The 13,822-nt window shown below is 37.1% G+C and overlaps 1 protein-coding gene across 1 annotated transcript; it reads right to left on the bottom strand.

Moving 5' to 3' along the window:
• Positions 1–8,179: 8,179 nt before the first annotated feature.
• unm_hu7912 (un-named hu7912) lies at positions 8,180–12,863 on the bottom strand (the record flags this gene model as incomplete). The annotated part of the gene is made up of 1 exon (XM_081348465.1): positions 8,180–12,863. The coding sequence occupies one exon, from the start codon at positions 12,861–12,863 to the stop codon at positions 9,657–9,659; it is 3,207 nt and encodes a 1,068-aa protein (XP_081204591.1). The 3' UTR covers positions 8,180–9,656.
• Positions 12,864–13,822: the final 959 nt, after the last annotated feature.

The raw sequence follows: 13,822 nt of genomic DNA, 5'->3' as shown, positions 1-13,822 counted from the left end.
ACAGAAGTGGGCATTTACAGTTAAGGCTCACAGCAGACAAGCCCCTTAAAACAGAGCGTTCAAATCAGAGGGCTAAAATCAGGATAGGAAAAATGCCTTTTATTTTTGAATTATGACCATTTTTGATGCAAAAAGCATACTAACATTATAAGTGCACCGCAGGAAACATTATAAAACAATAAAACAATGCAGTTCATGACCACTTTAAATCTGGACATAAAACCCTTGTTTTTATCGCAATAGTTGATTGATAAATACACTCCTAAATATAAAAGGTTCACAGAGATGCCATAGAAGAACCGTTTTTTGATTCCCCAAAGAACCTTTCAGTAAACAGTTCTTAAAAGAACCATATTTTTTTATTCATATGAATAACATTTTAATAATCTAAAGAGCTTTTTTCCACTATAAAGAACCTTTTGTGCAATGGAATAAAGGTTAAATAAAGAACATACATTTTCCAATAGTGTAGTAGGCATTATTTACCGTTATCCAGGACACATCAGGATGGATTAGTGTTTACATCAATCATTTTAATGAGTTTTTGGTGAACACAAATATGGTTTGAGTGATCTGAGGGATCACAAAACACACTTGTGTAGTGCTGTCCACTAGGGGCATTAGACACAGTAATTGTTCCACAGAGAACATGTGAAATAATCAGTTATTTGTTGCACATTTAACTGATGTGCTTTCATCTACTTAGTGACCTGTGCTAGTGAGTAACACAATGGACTTCTTCAAGAACAGCTAATAGGCCCTTCATGACATGGCACATGTTGACCTGCCCTAAGAGCTGACAGATCAGTGGTCAAAGTCAGTGGAGGGTTAATTAGTAGGTTGAGGTTAAGTTTAGGGTTGATCTAAGGATTTGGTCAATCTGCCCCTTGAACACCTCATGCCATAAAGAGCTAATGCATCTATTAGCCTTTAGCCCTAGGGTTATGTGGCCTGACCTTGTAGATGTCTAGAAAAGCCTGAAGACACATTTAGAAAGAAAAAAGCTTTTTAATTTTTTTGTTATGATCACAGAATGAGATAACATAATAATACATTTCAATTTCATTGTAAAGAAGAACATGTATGTTAACTGTATGTTAATGAGAGGTGTGAGTGTGTGAATTTATGAGGAATGGGTCTTTTCTGTGTCAGGGTTCCCCTTATCATCACAGTTTCCTGTGTGTGCTGAATTCAAGCAGCTTTCTATACCACATAGTATGTTTTCCAGGAAAATACAAACCTGTTAAATTCTCGTTTCTCACTGTGATCAGAAATGGCCCTGAGATGAGAAATGAATCCACTATGGCCTGGGAAACCATTCAGCGATCAATATCTATTAGGGAATGGAAAAGTACAGACATTATCATCCCATTTGCCTGTAACTGTAAACGGCTGTAGGACATGTTTTGGAATCACAATACAAGAGCGGGTTTAATGCAGTCATTATCACTTGTTAGATATTTTCTAATTTGCTGAATGCACATAAATGCATTCACATGATCCGGTCTAATGATCTTAGCAGCATGAATACAGGAACAGTCATAAAAATATCATGAAAGAGGCTTGAAATGCTGCAAAATCTATTTATATCACTGTTCAAATTTATATTCCAAGCTGAATGGGAACAAGAAACAAAAAGCTGACACTTTTTCATAAAATCAACGAAAGTAGACAATAATTATGATCATTAAAAAATATGTTTTACTCTCAGAACACAATGCCTTTATGTGCTTCTCAGAAACTAAGTATGTTCTTTTTATTTTTACTTATATCAGTAATTTGGGCATCTGCACAACAGGAAGGACATGATGTGCTTTTACATTCTGCTTTCATTCTATATGTGTTTTGTTGGTGGGTTACGGTTGTTTAGATGTACAAAACTGGACCGTTATGGTCAAAATGACATTATGCTTCCCTTAGGACATTGCCACCATTATATGTGGTAAATATAAGGGATTACTGATGTTAATATAATGATGTTTACCACACTGATCATGAGATTTCTTTATGGACAATACAATGCACTCTTCCAGCTCCATAGTGACAAAACCCAACACCGGCACAGATGAAGTCATTCTCAAATTGCCATGTGCAGTTTTTTATGGAAACCAAAGTCACACTGCACTCCTTTTGTCCCTTTCATGGTGACTCATCAGACAGTCAGCACACTATTCGGATGTTTTAAAAGAACAATAATATTGTTGCAACATGCAGTTGTCATATGCATCGCATTTTGTTTGAATGCATTACTGTGGTTGTAATGATAAAGTCTATGCATAATGCAGCTGTAGCAACAACGCTGCCCTCTTCTAAACAGAATTCAGTAAACATAGGACAGCGTGGTTGTTGACTCTGAGTCATCCTTGCTCCTACACAGGATGGAGGGTGGGGAAAGTACCCATCTTAGGGGATTCAAATGTCTATAACCTGTTGACCAAGCAGGGATCTAGCTGACATCTTTTGATTTACTCATGCAGAACTAAATCTATATAAAGCAGGGGAGTTCAAACCTTTTTAGGCCATTGATGGATATGGCCAGGAATAAAGTCCCCAGTTGCATACTGTGTCAAATTTAGTGTTGCAATTTAAGCCTATAATGTGTATAGTTCTATATTAATGTAATGTTTAGAGAATGTATGAAGCCTCCATTGCAAAGCCATTTAAATCATCATAATTCATGAGTCATTTTACTTATTTTACTTACAAAATAGAAAATGTAGTGCCTTATATATAGCACATGTGTCATTCATAGGTGCATTGGATAAAAGTTCAATATAAACTGAAATTTTATTAGCCAACACCCGAGGAAGGTTGACTGACTGAAAAATTGCTAATAAAATCTCATAACGATCGAACTTAATTCAATAAAACATTTTTTGCTATTTATTTTTGTTTAGTCACAGACAGTACTTTCAGAACTCCTATTGGAGGCAAATGGCACAAAGTATTAAATGCCATAGCATGAGAGACTCCCGTGCTAAAGGAAACATATTTGCATGTATATTTAGAAGCATATTTAAACTATTCTACTGGTATATTTGTGCATTACTGGCCCACATCAGCCCAACCTCCCACAAGCTGTCCCAGGGGAGCTGCTTTACAGCAACATTTTCAACAATTTATGTAAGCTGTCTCTGCTACAGAGAGAAGGAAATTATTGACTTAGACATTAAGAGGAAGCGTGCGAATTGCTGGAAAGGATATCGGCTTCATGAAATGACACTATGCATAAATGTGTCATTTAATGGTAGTTGTGCAGCAAAAAAAGCTTATTACACTTTCCAGAATACAAGAGATTTCTATTGATTTCAAATGGTTCTCAAAAACATTTCTGTCATGACAACTCACGGAGAGATTGGCATGGTAATGGATGTGGCAATGTTCTTCTAGATCTTCTAGAATGTTCGGAATAGATCTTCTGCGCTGCTGCAAAGCAAGTACAAGTACAGAAACGTGTTACTGCCAATACATTCACACTGAATGTGAATGCTGCTGTGTGAGCATGTAAGACATGCTGCTGCTGCTTCTGCACATATAACATAAATGAATTAACCCCCGTAGCAGATCTATACAGGTGGAGCTGGGGAAGAGGGAGGGTTTCTGAAAGCGTGCTGCAGACTGATAACAGCAAACAATGCCAAGTATTTGAATGTTGAGCTGTAACCTATTGGCTGCTGATGCCACAGCAACCAATCAGCTGCGCTATGTAGATAATGATGTGATCAGCCTGCGCCATCTAGAATTTCATCTTGTCAAATTTTACCGTTTTGAATGGGAAAAAAAAGCCTTTATCATTTACTTGATGAAATGAAATCGTATGTGAACATAAAAATAGCATTTGCAAATATTTAAAATAAATTAGTTTACAAAAAATCTAGTTCTTTTACTATTTTTATTTCTGTTTCTTCAGCGTCCTGCATGGTATAGCGGGTTGGTCCTGGTATTTTTCCCTATCACTTATGTTAAATTATGTTTCATTCAAAAGCTTAAATGCTCAAAACATTTTTTTGTTGAATTGGACTTTGCTTTATCATGGAAACGGTACTTTAAAACCTTGTGACAGGCTCGATTTTTGTGATATCAACTGATTGATCAACAAATTGGTTAGTAAAAAATAGTACAATATATATATTTTGCAAAAAAAAAAACAGTTTATAAATTTGCTTTCCACTAAACCTAAACTTCTATAACTTTTTTTTTTTGCTTTCACTTCTGCAATAATCTGCTGAGTGTCTGCTCTAACCTTATGTCTGTATTATAAGCATGTCATGAATTACAACCATTTAAATTCAGATATGCTCAAAAACGGGGGTGACAGTTAAGAGGTTAGATTTCTTTAATAATTGTATTCCTTTAAATAAAGAGAGAGAGAGAGAGAGAGAGAGAGAGAGAGAGAGAGAGAGAGAGAGAGAGAGAGAGAGAGAGAGAGAATGTGTCCCCTGTTCAAGACATGTTTTGGCCTTGCTCATCATGTTTTGTTGCTCCAAGTGTAAGATTTTGCACTGTATCTGTATAAATGCCAAAATATGTTCCCCTCACTAAAATAACTAACAAAGCATATTTATATGATATGATCTTGCATGGTAAGTAAATTATGTTATACGGCAGTGTAAAATTCAGGACTTCATAAATGAGTATACTGTAGCACTGATATGATTCTTTTGTCACCGGAGTTGTGGGATGACTTGTGCTTTGGCCATGCATGCTTACAGCACCTGGTGATCATGTGGGCTGAGATGTGTTTGGGCATGTGGTGCTTACAAAGACAACAGCAGCTCATCTCCCCCTTACAGCAGATGAATCATTTATGACTCATTCTGACTCATATAGAGAGTGTCTGTCTACCACCCTCTACTGGAGGTAAAGAGAACCAGCATATGGGCTGATAACAAATGAAGTTGATAACATCAACATGTCATGCTCTCTCTCAGCTTCTCATACATGCACTTAAAATACAGTATGCTGTGGACTGTCTTGAAAGGTGAATGCATGAAACATGGGAACGTGGTGCCATCTAGTGAATAAACTGCCCTGTGGTGCAACTCTGCAAACTAGGGCATGATTTGAATTATGCATTAGTGTGGTTTTCATGTGAGCATGTCTCAAGGACATTAATAGTTTCAGCTCTGCCGAGTAATTTCACTGGAAAGCAGTTACTGTACAGATAAAGATTAAGCATTCCCGTTTATGTGGAGTTCTTCCTGAAGGCTGGCGTATCATTTCACCGTACACATGCTTTCCCAGCAGCCCCCACTTATCACCCTGCCTGGATGTTCACTCAGCTTCCTGTTTCCCGGCAACAAGCATCTCAGTTCTGAGCCTCCCTCCACCTTTCTGCCTCCAAGAATGTTTCTTCTTTTTTCCTCCAACACAGAGCATATTATATGAAATATGCTGATTTACTCATTTAAATATACACCTCATGCCTTATGCATTGCTGCTTGCCTTACTACCAGGACTCATTAAAGGGAAAGTTCTCCCAAAAATGAAAATTTTGCCATTACTCACCCGCCTCAAGTTGTTCCAAATCTGTATGAGTTTCTTTCTTCTGTTGAACACAAAAAAATATATATTTTAAAGAATGTTGGTAAACAGATAGTTGACGGCACCCATTGACTTCCATTGCAGGAAAAAAATATACTATGGAAGTCAACGGGTGCCGTCAACTATCTGTTTAACAAAATTCTTTAAAATATATATTTTTTGTGTTCAACAGAAGAAAGAAACTCATACAGATTTGGAACAACTTGAGGATGACAAAACTTTCTTTCTTTTTTTGGTGAACTTTCCCTTTAAGACATTTAACAGTTCAGTCCAGAAGTATGGAGAAAATTGGAAAATTTTGGAAAACAAAATCCTTTCCTACTCAAGCAAAATGCATGAAATGTATAACATGGTGTGGAATGTATCTGCATATGTATGTATGGGCACATGAAAAAAACAAAAAAAACATTTAATGCATATTTTACAAAGTCTAAAAAGGTTCTGCTTAAATATATAATGGGATAATAGAAACGTTTTTGCTTGCTTTCACAGGAATAGCCTACAATTAAAAATGCATGGGTGCAGTGTGTCGTGTAATGAATATCAACCTCTAAGAGGCACAGATCCACAAAATCACGTCGGAAGTGTAGGCTATAGCTAAAAAGGACGACAATATGTGTTTTGAGAAAATCTCTTTTGATAATCCCTTGTATTGAATTCAACTCTATTTGTCAGTTTAAATATACATTTGATAACTAATCTATATCTTAAAATTGAATGTAAAATACATAGTGTTCCTTATTAATGTAGGCCTACGTCTGCTAGTAAACGTTACAGAAATGCATCATGCATCAGAAAAGTCATTTTCAGTCACGCATTTAATGTAGCCTAATATTTCTGCTACTATTAGTATACTTCTTGCACTCACATACATGAGTTGTTTTTCTACTATCACGATACTTGGTAATCACACTAAAATGACGTCTATAATAATCATGTGCTAAGTTGTATTAACCAGCAGATGTCGCTGCAGTAATATTTGTTGGTATATTCTTTTCACGCCATGTAGTCCATAACACTTTTTCGGTTGTTAGTTCTAGTCTTCAATTTTAATGTTGCACTTAAACAAACGGTGTGACACACGTTTCACTTAAATGCCTTTAAAAGGCCGTTTGATCGTGCTTATTGCCTTCCTTTGCGCTATTTTCGTGCTTGGTAAATGCTGCAGTCAGCCATAGAAAACAAACATTAAAAAGCTCATCATTGAAAAAAGATCTGTGCTCTCTCTATATCTATTTTTAAAAAATTCAATTGTCTTTATAGGTTGTCTTACAAGCATGCCCTTAATGCGAGACACCCCAGGTAAATAGGGTAAAAAAAACAGCAACTAATAAATATCATACTTCACCAGTTGATTGAAAATAGGCTATATTTTGATAATATAGGATTGATTGATTAATAGCAAACATTTTTGTATATGGCAAGCTTTCTGAAACTTTACGTTTAAATATGCAAATGAGGCATTGTCTAATTAAATATGCCCTAATTTGCATACATTTCTAGAACAAAAATCTGAACATTGGATGAAGTCAGGTTAAAAATTATTGTTATGCTTGAGGAGATTCCCCCTTCCATGTAAAACGTTTTGAGTACCCAGAAAAGCGCTATATAAATGTAACTAATTGTTATTATGTTTCATTTATTTGATATATTAGAGCCAAAGGTTTTTACAGAGGGGATTTTGGAAATCTCTATTTATCACTCCACAAATTAGAAAATACTGTCAACAGCAATAAAAAAATAAAATAAAGAAATGCCATTTTTTAGGAATAAAATGTAATGTATAAAATCAGGAAAATTATAAATGAACAAATCCCTTTGTAAAAACCTTCATAATATAGATAAGAATAAAACTGTATAGTTTGGTGTATGCAAATGTTACTGAAGTGGAGATTTCTGGCTCAGTGTAGGAGAGGAAAAACTCATTTTGAGAAAACGGCCTTAAAAGATATATCGAAATATACAGATGCAAATAGATAAAGTGCTCTAAAATATACACTTAAAAGTGTATTTTGGATGTTTTCTGTCCACTAGTCTAAAAAAAAAAAACACTTTATGAGAAGCCAAAAAACCCACAATCTCAAAATTGACAAGATGCATGAAAAAAACACAGTTTTTACCTGTAGTGTCTCCCCTTAAATTACCAAAATATAATAACAAAATGCCTGTATTATCATCATATTTCAGTCATGACAACTCTCAGGATAGTTTTTAAAACATTTTATTAATGTAAATAGGATGTAGGTTTGGTCTTGGTGGACTAGATCTACGCTGCTATTACTGCTGCTGCTGATGGAGCTATGGTTGCTGCAACTGCTAAATGCTCGAACTATAAAATTAAAGGAAACATGTTGATAGAGAGGTAGACCCCTGTATAGCTGATCTAGGCAGGTGGTGCTGGGGAGGTGGAGGGGTCGAATGATAATTTGCATAGCGTGCACAAAAGATGTGCACTCGTTTGAATGAGTTGTTGTCATAATATAAGGAAATAGTAATAGATACGTGAAATCCATTGACTGTGAACATTATATTGAACAAACCAATCAGAATGCTTATAGAGTTTCATGGCTGAACTATTTGTGTATTATTATTATTATTATTATCAATCAAATGCATGAGACATTATTTTGGGTGTTTCATTTATTGACCATAGTACAGAAATAAAGCAGAACTCATCAACAGAACACAACAGGTAATGAGCAGTGTAAATAAATAAATAATGCATGGCATAAAAATGGCAACAGAAATTAACACTGTAACACTGACTATTTATTAATCGCTGTAAGGTTTGTTGTGTGCATGCTGTTGATTACATTATCTAAATGGTCTGTTTATAAATATTTGTGTCCCCTCAGCTGTTTATTAAAGTGCTAAATCTAACAATCTTGCATACAATGGTGTTATACACCGTTGGTTAAATCTTTTTCAAATTTTATATTTTTCTATTGAAATATTACATTTCAAATATAGGCATCTAAGTTTTGTCAGTCATTATAAATAATTAAAATATGAATAGCATATTTTATATACATGTTTATATTTTTCACACATCAATATTTCAATGGATGTTTCAATAGAAACATCATGATTTCAGAACTTTTCAATACCATGAAAAATTAAAAACAGAATATGATTAATAATCTTTCGTGTCAGATGAATAAATTAGCAAGTAATCTTATTTTTATATAAAGGAAATGTGGATAACTCAAAGACAAATGTTTTCCTGTCATGTAAAGTTAGAAGTTGTTAACAATTTCAGCTGAATTAACCATGTGAATAAATATAGTATTCCATAAATACAATACAGAAAGCAGTTGCCATGTACAATACAGTGAAATCTTCCAAGCAGTTTATTTGACTGTCTGCCATACTGATCATTATCTGTGAATGTAATTTATTTTAAAGAAATCATCACAAAATTTAAAGTGAATTTGCATTTTCCTTGCCAGCATGCAGTCTCCATGCAAGTGCATTTATCCTCTCAAGGGGCTAAAGACAATGACTTTTAAAAACTATTGTATTGCAAGAGAAAAAAAAAAGAGACTTTCACCATAGGTTCTCCAATGGAATCCTAGTAGTTGTATCCTAACTGCAACATACTAGCACAAGAAATACAGTCACAAGCAGTCCCAAGCATAATCCACAAAAAGTTCAACAATTTCCACAGAATTGGAACATCTGTCATTCACAAAGTTCTGCACATTCCCCCACCCCTTGTGTGTTTAATAAATAGTTTGGCTAATTTGAGCTTTGCCTATAAGAGTACACAAAGTACTGTTTTGTACACAAAGTGCTATTTGCTATTTGCCCCAAATATCAGCTCAGAAAATGCACAACAACAAAAAAGCCTTCTGATTCTGTTTGAGCCAATGAAATATATAGTAGTTGCTGAAAAGAAACAGATTTTAAGACAAAACATATATGCTCATACATCTTCTCATAAATACTGTACATAGCTTTTTATCCCATTAGCAACTCGTATTAATTCTAGTTTTTAGTGCCATACAGAAAAACAGTAAATATAGTCTCCCTATTAAAATACATATCTAAAACATTAGTCATTTAAGTCTTATTTTATACAGTAAAAGCTTGGTAATGCTGGATGCATAGGATTATATAATGTCATCTAGAAGGTGTGGTGCACCAACCCAATCAAGCATCCTTGGTTCAGACGCTGCCATGATCATACACATAAACTGCTTTCCGGTTCTCTTATCAATGGGATAAATTGTGGTGGGGGTGAACCTTTTGTTGCTCTCCACAAACTCACAAAGCTGGTTGTATATTTGTGGGAACTCGTGACGAAGGAATACACCTCTTGTACGAAGCTCCCTTTGGATGTTAATGAAACAAATCTCTCTTGCTTTCCTGCCCTCTTGGCCATCCTTGTCAATGTCAGATGTCCCAGGAGGAGGGGTGAGAATCAGAGTCTCCATTTCACATTCTTTCTTAAAGATTTTCTTATCTGGGCTTGAGGAGGCCAGTGAGACCTTGGCATACTTGCGAACTGTTGGCGTTTGTAATTTGGGTGAAGGAAGTTTAGGCACTAGGTCTCCAACAGCAATGGATACATTCAGGAGGAAACATTCAGCGGGGTCATACTCCTTGCCTGCATTCTGCAATTCTTTGCAGTATTGCCCAAGGTTGTCTTTGAAACTGTCTAACTCTCGAAGGGACAGATATGTTGGAGAGATGGTAAGGCTGTCAAGACCAACTTGAAGAAAGTTATCTGCACACCCGGGGTTTGGAAAACCCAAGAACAGAACTCCTCTCCCGCGGGAAAGAAACCCTACCCTAGCAATGCGTGAAAAAGCTTTATGAATGTCAGAGTTCTCTCTACAGTGCTTTAGTATGTGCCTGCAAACACTACTAATTCGGCCATAAAGGCAGCTCTCTTTATGTGTGTCCCAGTCTTCTCGCCTACAGTTTCTGGAACAGTAGTAGGTATAACAGCTGTGGCAGGACTTGAAGTACAAGCAAGCATTGAATGTAGTGTCTTTGCGTAAGCATTTCCTGTTGGAGCACACCATAGTGTCATCCTCGACTGCAATGTTCAAAGAGATGTCCTCAACACTCCGCTGAAAACCCTCACAACCACTGTCTGGGTCTTTAAATGTGTCTGGGCTAGTCTTTGAAGAGTCTGATTGTGTGTTCAAAACTCCTGAATCCTCTTGATCTATGTCCCTCTTCCCTTCTTTGGTCTCGTCATCTTGAATCAATTGTTTGAGTTGGTCTATCAGATCTTTGCTTGGTCTCCTGCTATTTTGAGGTTTGTAATCAATGACTAGGTCGGCTAGCAGCTCATCAAGCTGTTCGAGGCTTTGCTGCAGGGAGTAATTATTGTTCTTCCTCTCTGTGGATTCTGGTGGGTCTGCTGGTCTCTGTAAATTATGCACGTATGCAGTTTGACATTGGGCTGTATTTTGGTTATTCCAGCTAATTGTTCCCCCATCTCTCTTGTTGCTATTTGCTGCACGGATGTCATTGTCAGTTATTGTAATTTCTGGGGTAACAAACCATTGTCCACTCGCACTGTTTTGTCTGTCACCAGCACACTTTTCTAGACAGTTTTCAGAGAGTGACAAGGCAGCGTAACGTCTCGGTGAACTAGAAAGGTTTACAATAACCGGTTGTTGGTTATTATTTGAAGGAACTCCTGGTCTTCCGTGATGGAGAAGGTTCTCGTAACTCCTGCCTCGTGAAACACCATGTTCTCGGTCCATATGAGGAATGAGAATGTTGTCCCAGGATTTTGAGTAGTTTCGGACATCTGCTCCTAAACGAGTTGGCTCTGTAAAGTCATTGGGATACCATGGGCTTATCGATGGCACTCGCTGAGGAGTGGCCTGTGAGGATGCGTACTGACTGGAATATGTAGCAATGCTTGACCGGTGCCAGTCATCTGAAAAGACCTGGGACATACGTGGCCGCCGCCGTCCCTCCGTATGATATGCTCTCATAGGATTGTTTATTTCTGCTGGATAATGGCAAGGCCGTGTGTAGAACATCTTTGAGGGGTCAGAGGGAAAAGCATATGCTCTTGGATCCTCCTGAAAGTATGTTTCACTCTGAGGAGTAGATATGAAGTATGGCCCTGGCTCACTCACTGAATATGGCCTACCATAATATGGATCCAAGGGTTCACGATGGGAATCTGCATAGTACGAACGCACAGGCAAAGTATGAACCCAACGAGTCCTTGGGTCAAGTACATACTGACTACTGACGGAGGGATTTTGGCTGTTGCTGCTGTTAATACTGTACTGGTCATCCTGATAATATGTCCTACTCTGTGGTTGAACTGGATACCTGCAGGGATCGTCCGTGTAGAAGAACTTGGTTGGGATGTTAGGATTAGACAAGGTCCTGTGCTCCCTTGGGTCTCTAGGAGAAGTCCTTCTGAAAGGGATCTCCCCAGACTGAATGTAACTACCGGACAAGCTGTTGGGATATTGATATGCTTGCCTATATTCCATGTTGTAACACTCACTAGGAGTAGGCGTTCTAGAGGTGGATGTCTGACTTTGAAAAGAGACGTTCCTGATCCCTGATGTTGAGGAAAGCTGCCAGGGAACATTACTTCTGTGAGTAGGCATCTTCCGTGCAGTGTGTTGGAGAACTGAAGCATCTGGCTTAATATCAACACGGCACCTTACATGGGGAGTGTTAGTTTGTTTCTGCTGTCTACTCTCCTCAAAACAATCAGAAACATAGAGGGGTGTGTGGGGTTGTAACTTGATTGGATGAACTTCGTTAACTAAAGCCCTGTTTGAATGAGAGGCTTCTCGATTTGGCAAACCTTCAGATCTCTTCTGGGGGTCCACTGGAGATCGACGCCTCATGGTTGCAGGTGGAGAGACAGTGATGGGTACAGGGGTCAGGGTGGCTCGAACCCTGGGAGCACTTTTTGAGCGAGGTTTACCATGAACACTAGTCCTTGCTGCCTCATTGTTTTTGTCTGTGCTGATTTGTTGTTGGGAGAGTCTTGAGTTGAATAGATCTGGTGAGGAAAAACGTAAGTGTCCCTGCTGTCCAATGCCATTCCAGACTGCATCCTTACTTACTGTTTGCTGATCAGACCTGTAAGGATACTCCATGGATGAGGAAAAGTCCTTTGGGTCATCCAGTGACTCAATGAAGTCAAAGCTACGGCAATGTCTTTTGTTAATGGTTTCAAAATTTTGATCCAGTGGGCCAACCATTTGGCAATCACATTGCTTAGAAGATTCAGAGTACTTTGAGAGCCCAGAGTTAGGGCCAATTTTTATGTCTTGATACAAAGATGATGTTAATATGTCAGGGGGATCCGTACGTGTCATCTTAAATGCGCCCCCGATATTTCCCCCCTCAGTTGGTGTCTCCTAAAGAGAATCAAAAACAGCCTTATTAGATACACATTTTCTTTAAATCAACCATTTGCATATCTGAATAGTATGGATAAAGGATCCCATTAAACGTCAGCTTTCTGAAAACGACCCACTTATGCTTCGAAAAGAACGTAATTCATTTAAGTGAAGATGAAAGAGAGAATTTTATGACTTATTGGATTTGCAAAATACTTCAAAAGGCATTAATTCACAAATGATCTTGCTTCAAAACGCATACACTCACTGGATCACTGTTATGTACTTCTGTGTACACACATGGTCAGTTATAGGCATCATTCACATGGCTGCCAAATTTAAAGTAAAAAGGCATTTTTCTTAATATGATCACTGCAGAAGTTTAGTGAGTTTAGTTTATTTTGTTAAATGCCATGTCATGCATAAACAGTCTGTGCAGAGAAATTGCAGAATGTTAAACAGATAAAACAACACTGAATGGAAAAATCTGAATTAATTATAAAGATGGAGGCATTGCATCATCTCAGAAGCATAATCCGTGTATAAGAAAACTCCTTAATCAGTGAAGGATAGAGCAGTCCTCTCTAAAACAACTAAATTTTTACCCTTTCTCCCTGCCTACGCTCTGTTAAAATGAAAGGTTTTCAGATTCACATACCAATTAGTATTTTTAAAAGTTCTCAAACACAAACCTGATATAATACCATCTTATGTATTCGGGGTCTCTCTGTTTTGCACATAATCAAATATTTTAAAATGTAAATATGAAATGTAATATGAATTAAGGTATAAAAATTATTCAAGAATTTAAAACTATTTTTGTCTTTCAAATGCAAAGAATTTATTTCCATCAATGCAGATGCTTTTTTACATTTTTTTACAACAACAAAATAACATACGGTTTTACCGCATCCTACTGCAACAGCTCTACTCCT

Source organism: Scardinius erythrophthalmus (assembly GCF_964197995.2).
Source record: "Scardinius erythrophthalmus genome assembly, chromosome: 20".
Lineage (NCBI taxonomy): Eukaryota > Metazoa > Chordata > Actinopteri > Cypriniformes > Leuciscidae > Scardinius > Scardinius erythrophthalmus.
Note: the sequence above shows the minus strand (reverse complement) of the source record. Positions and strands in the feature narration are given on the sequence as shown.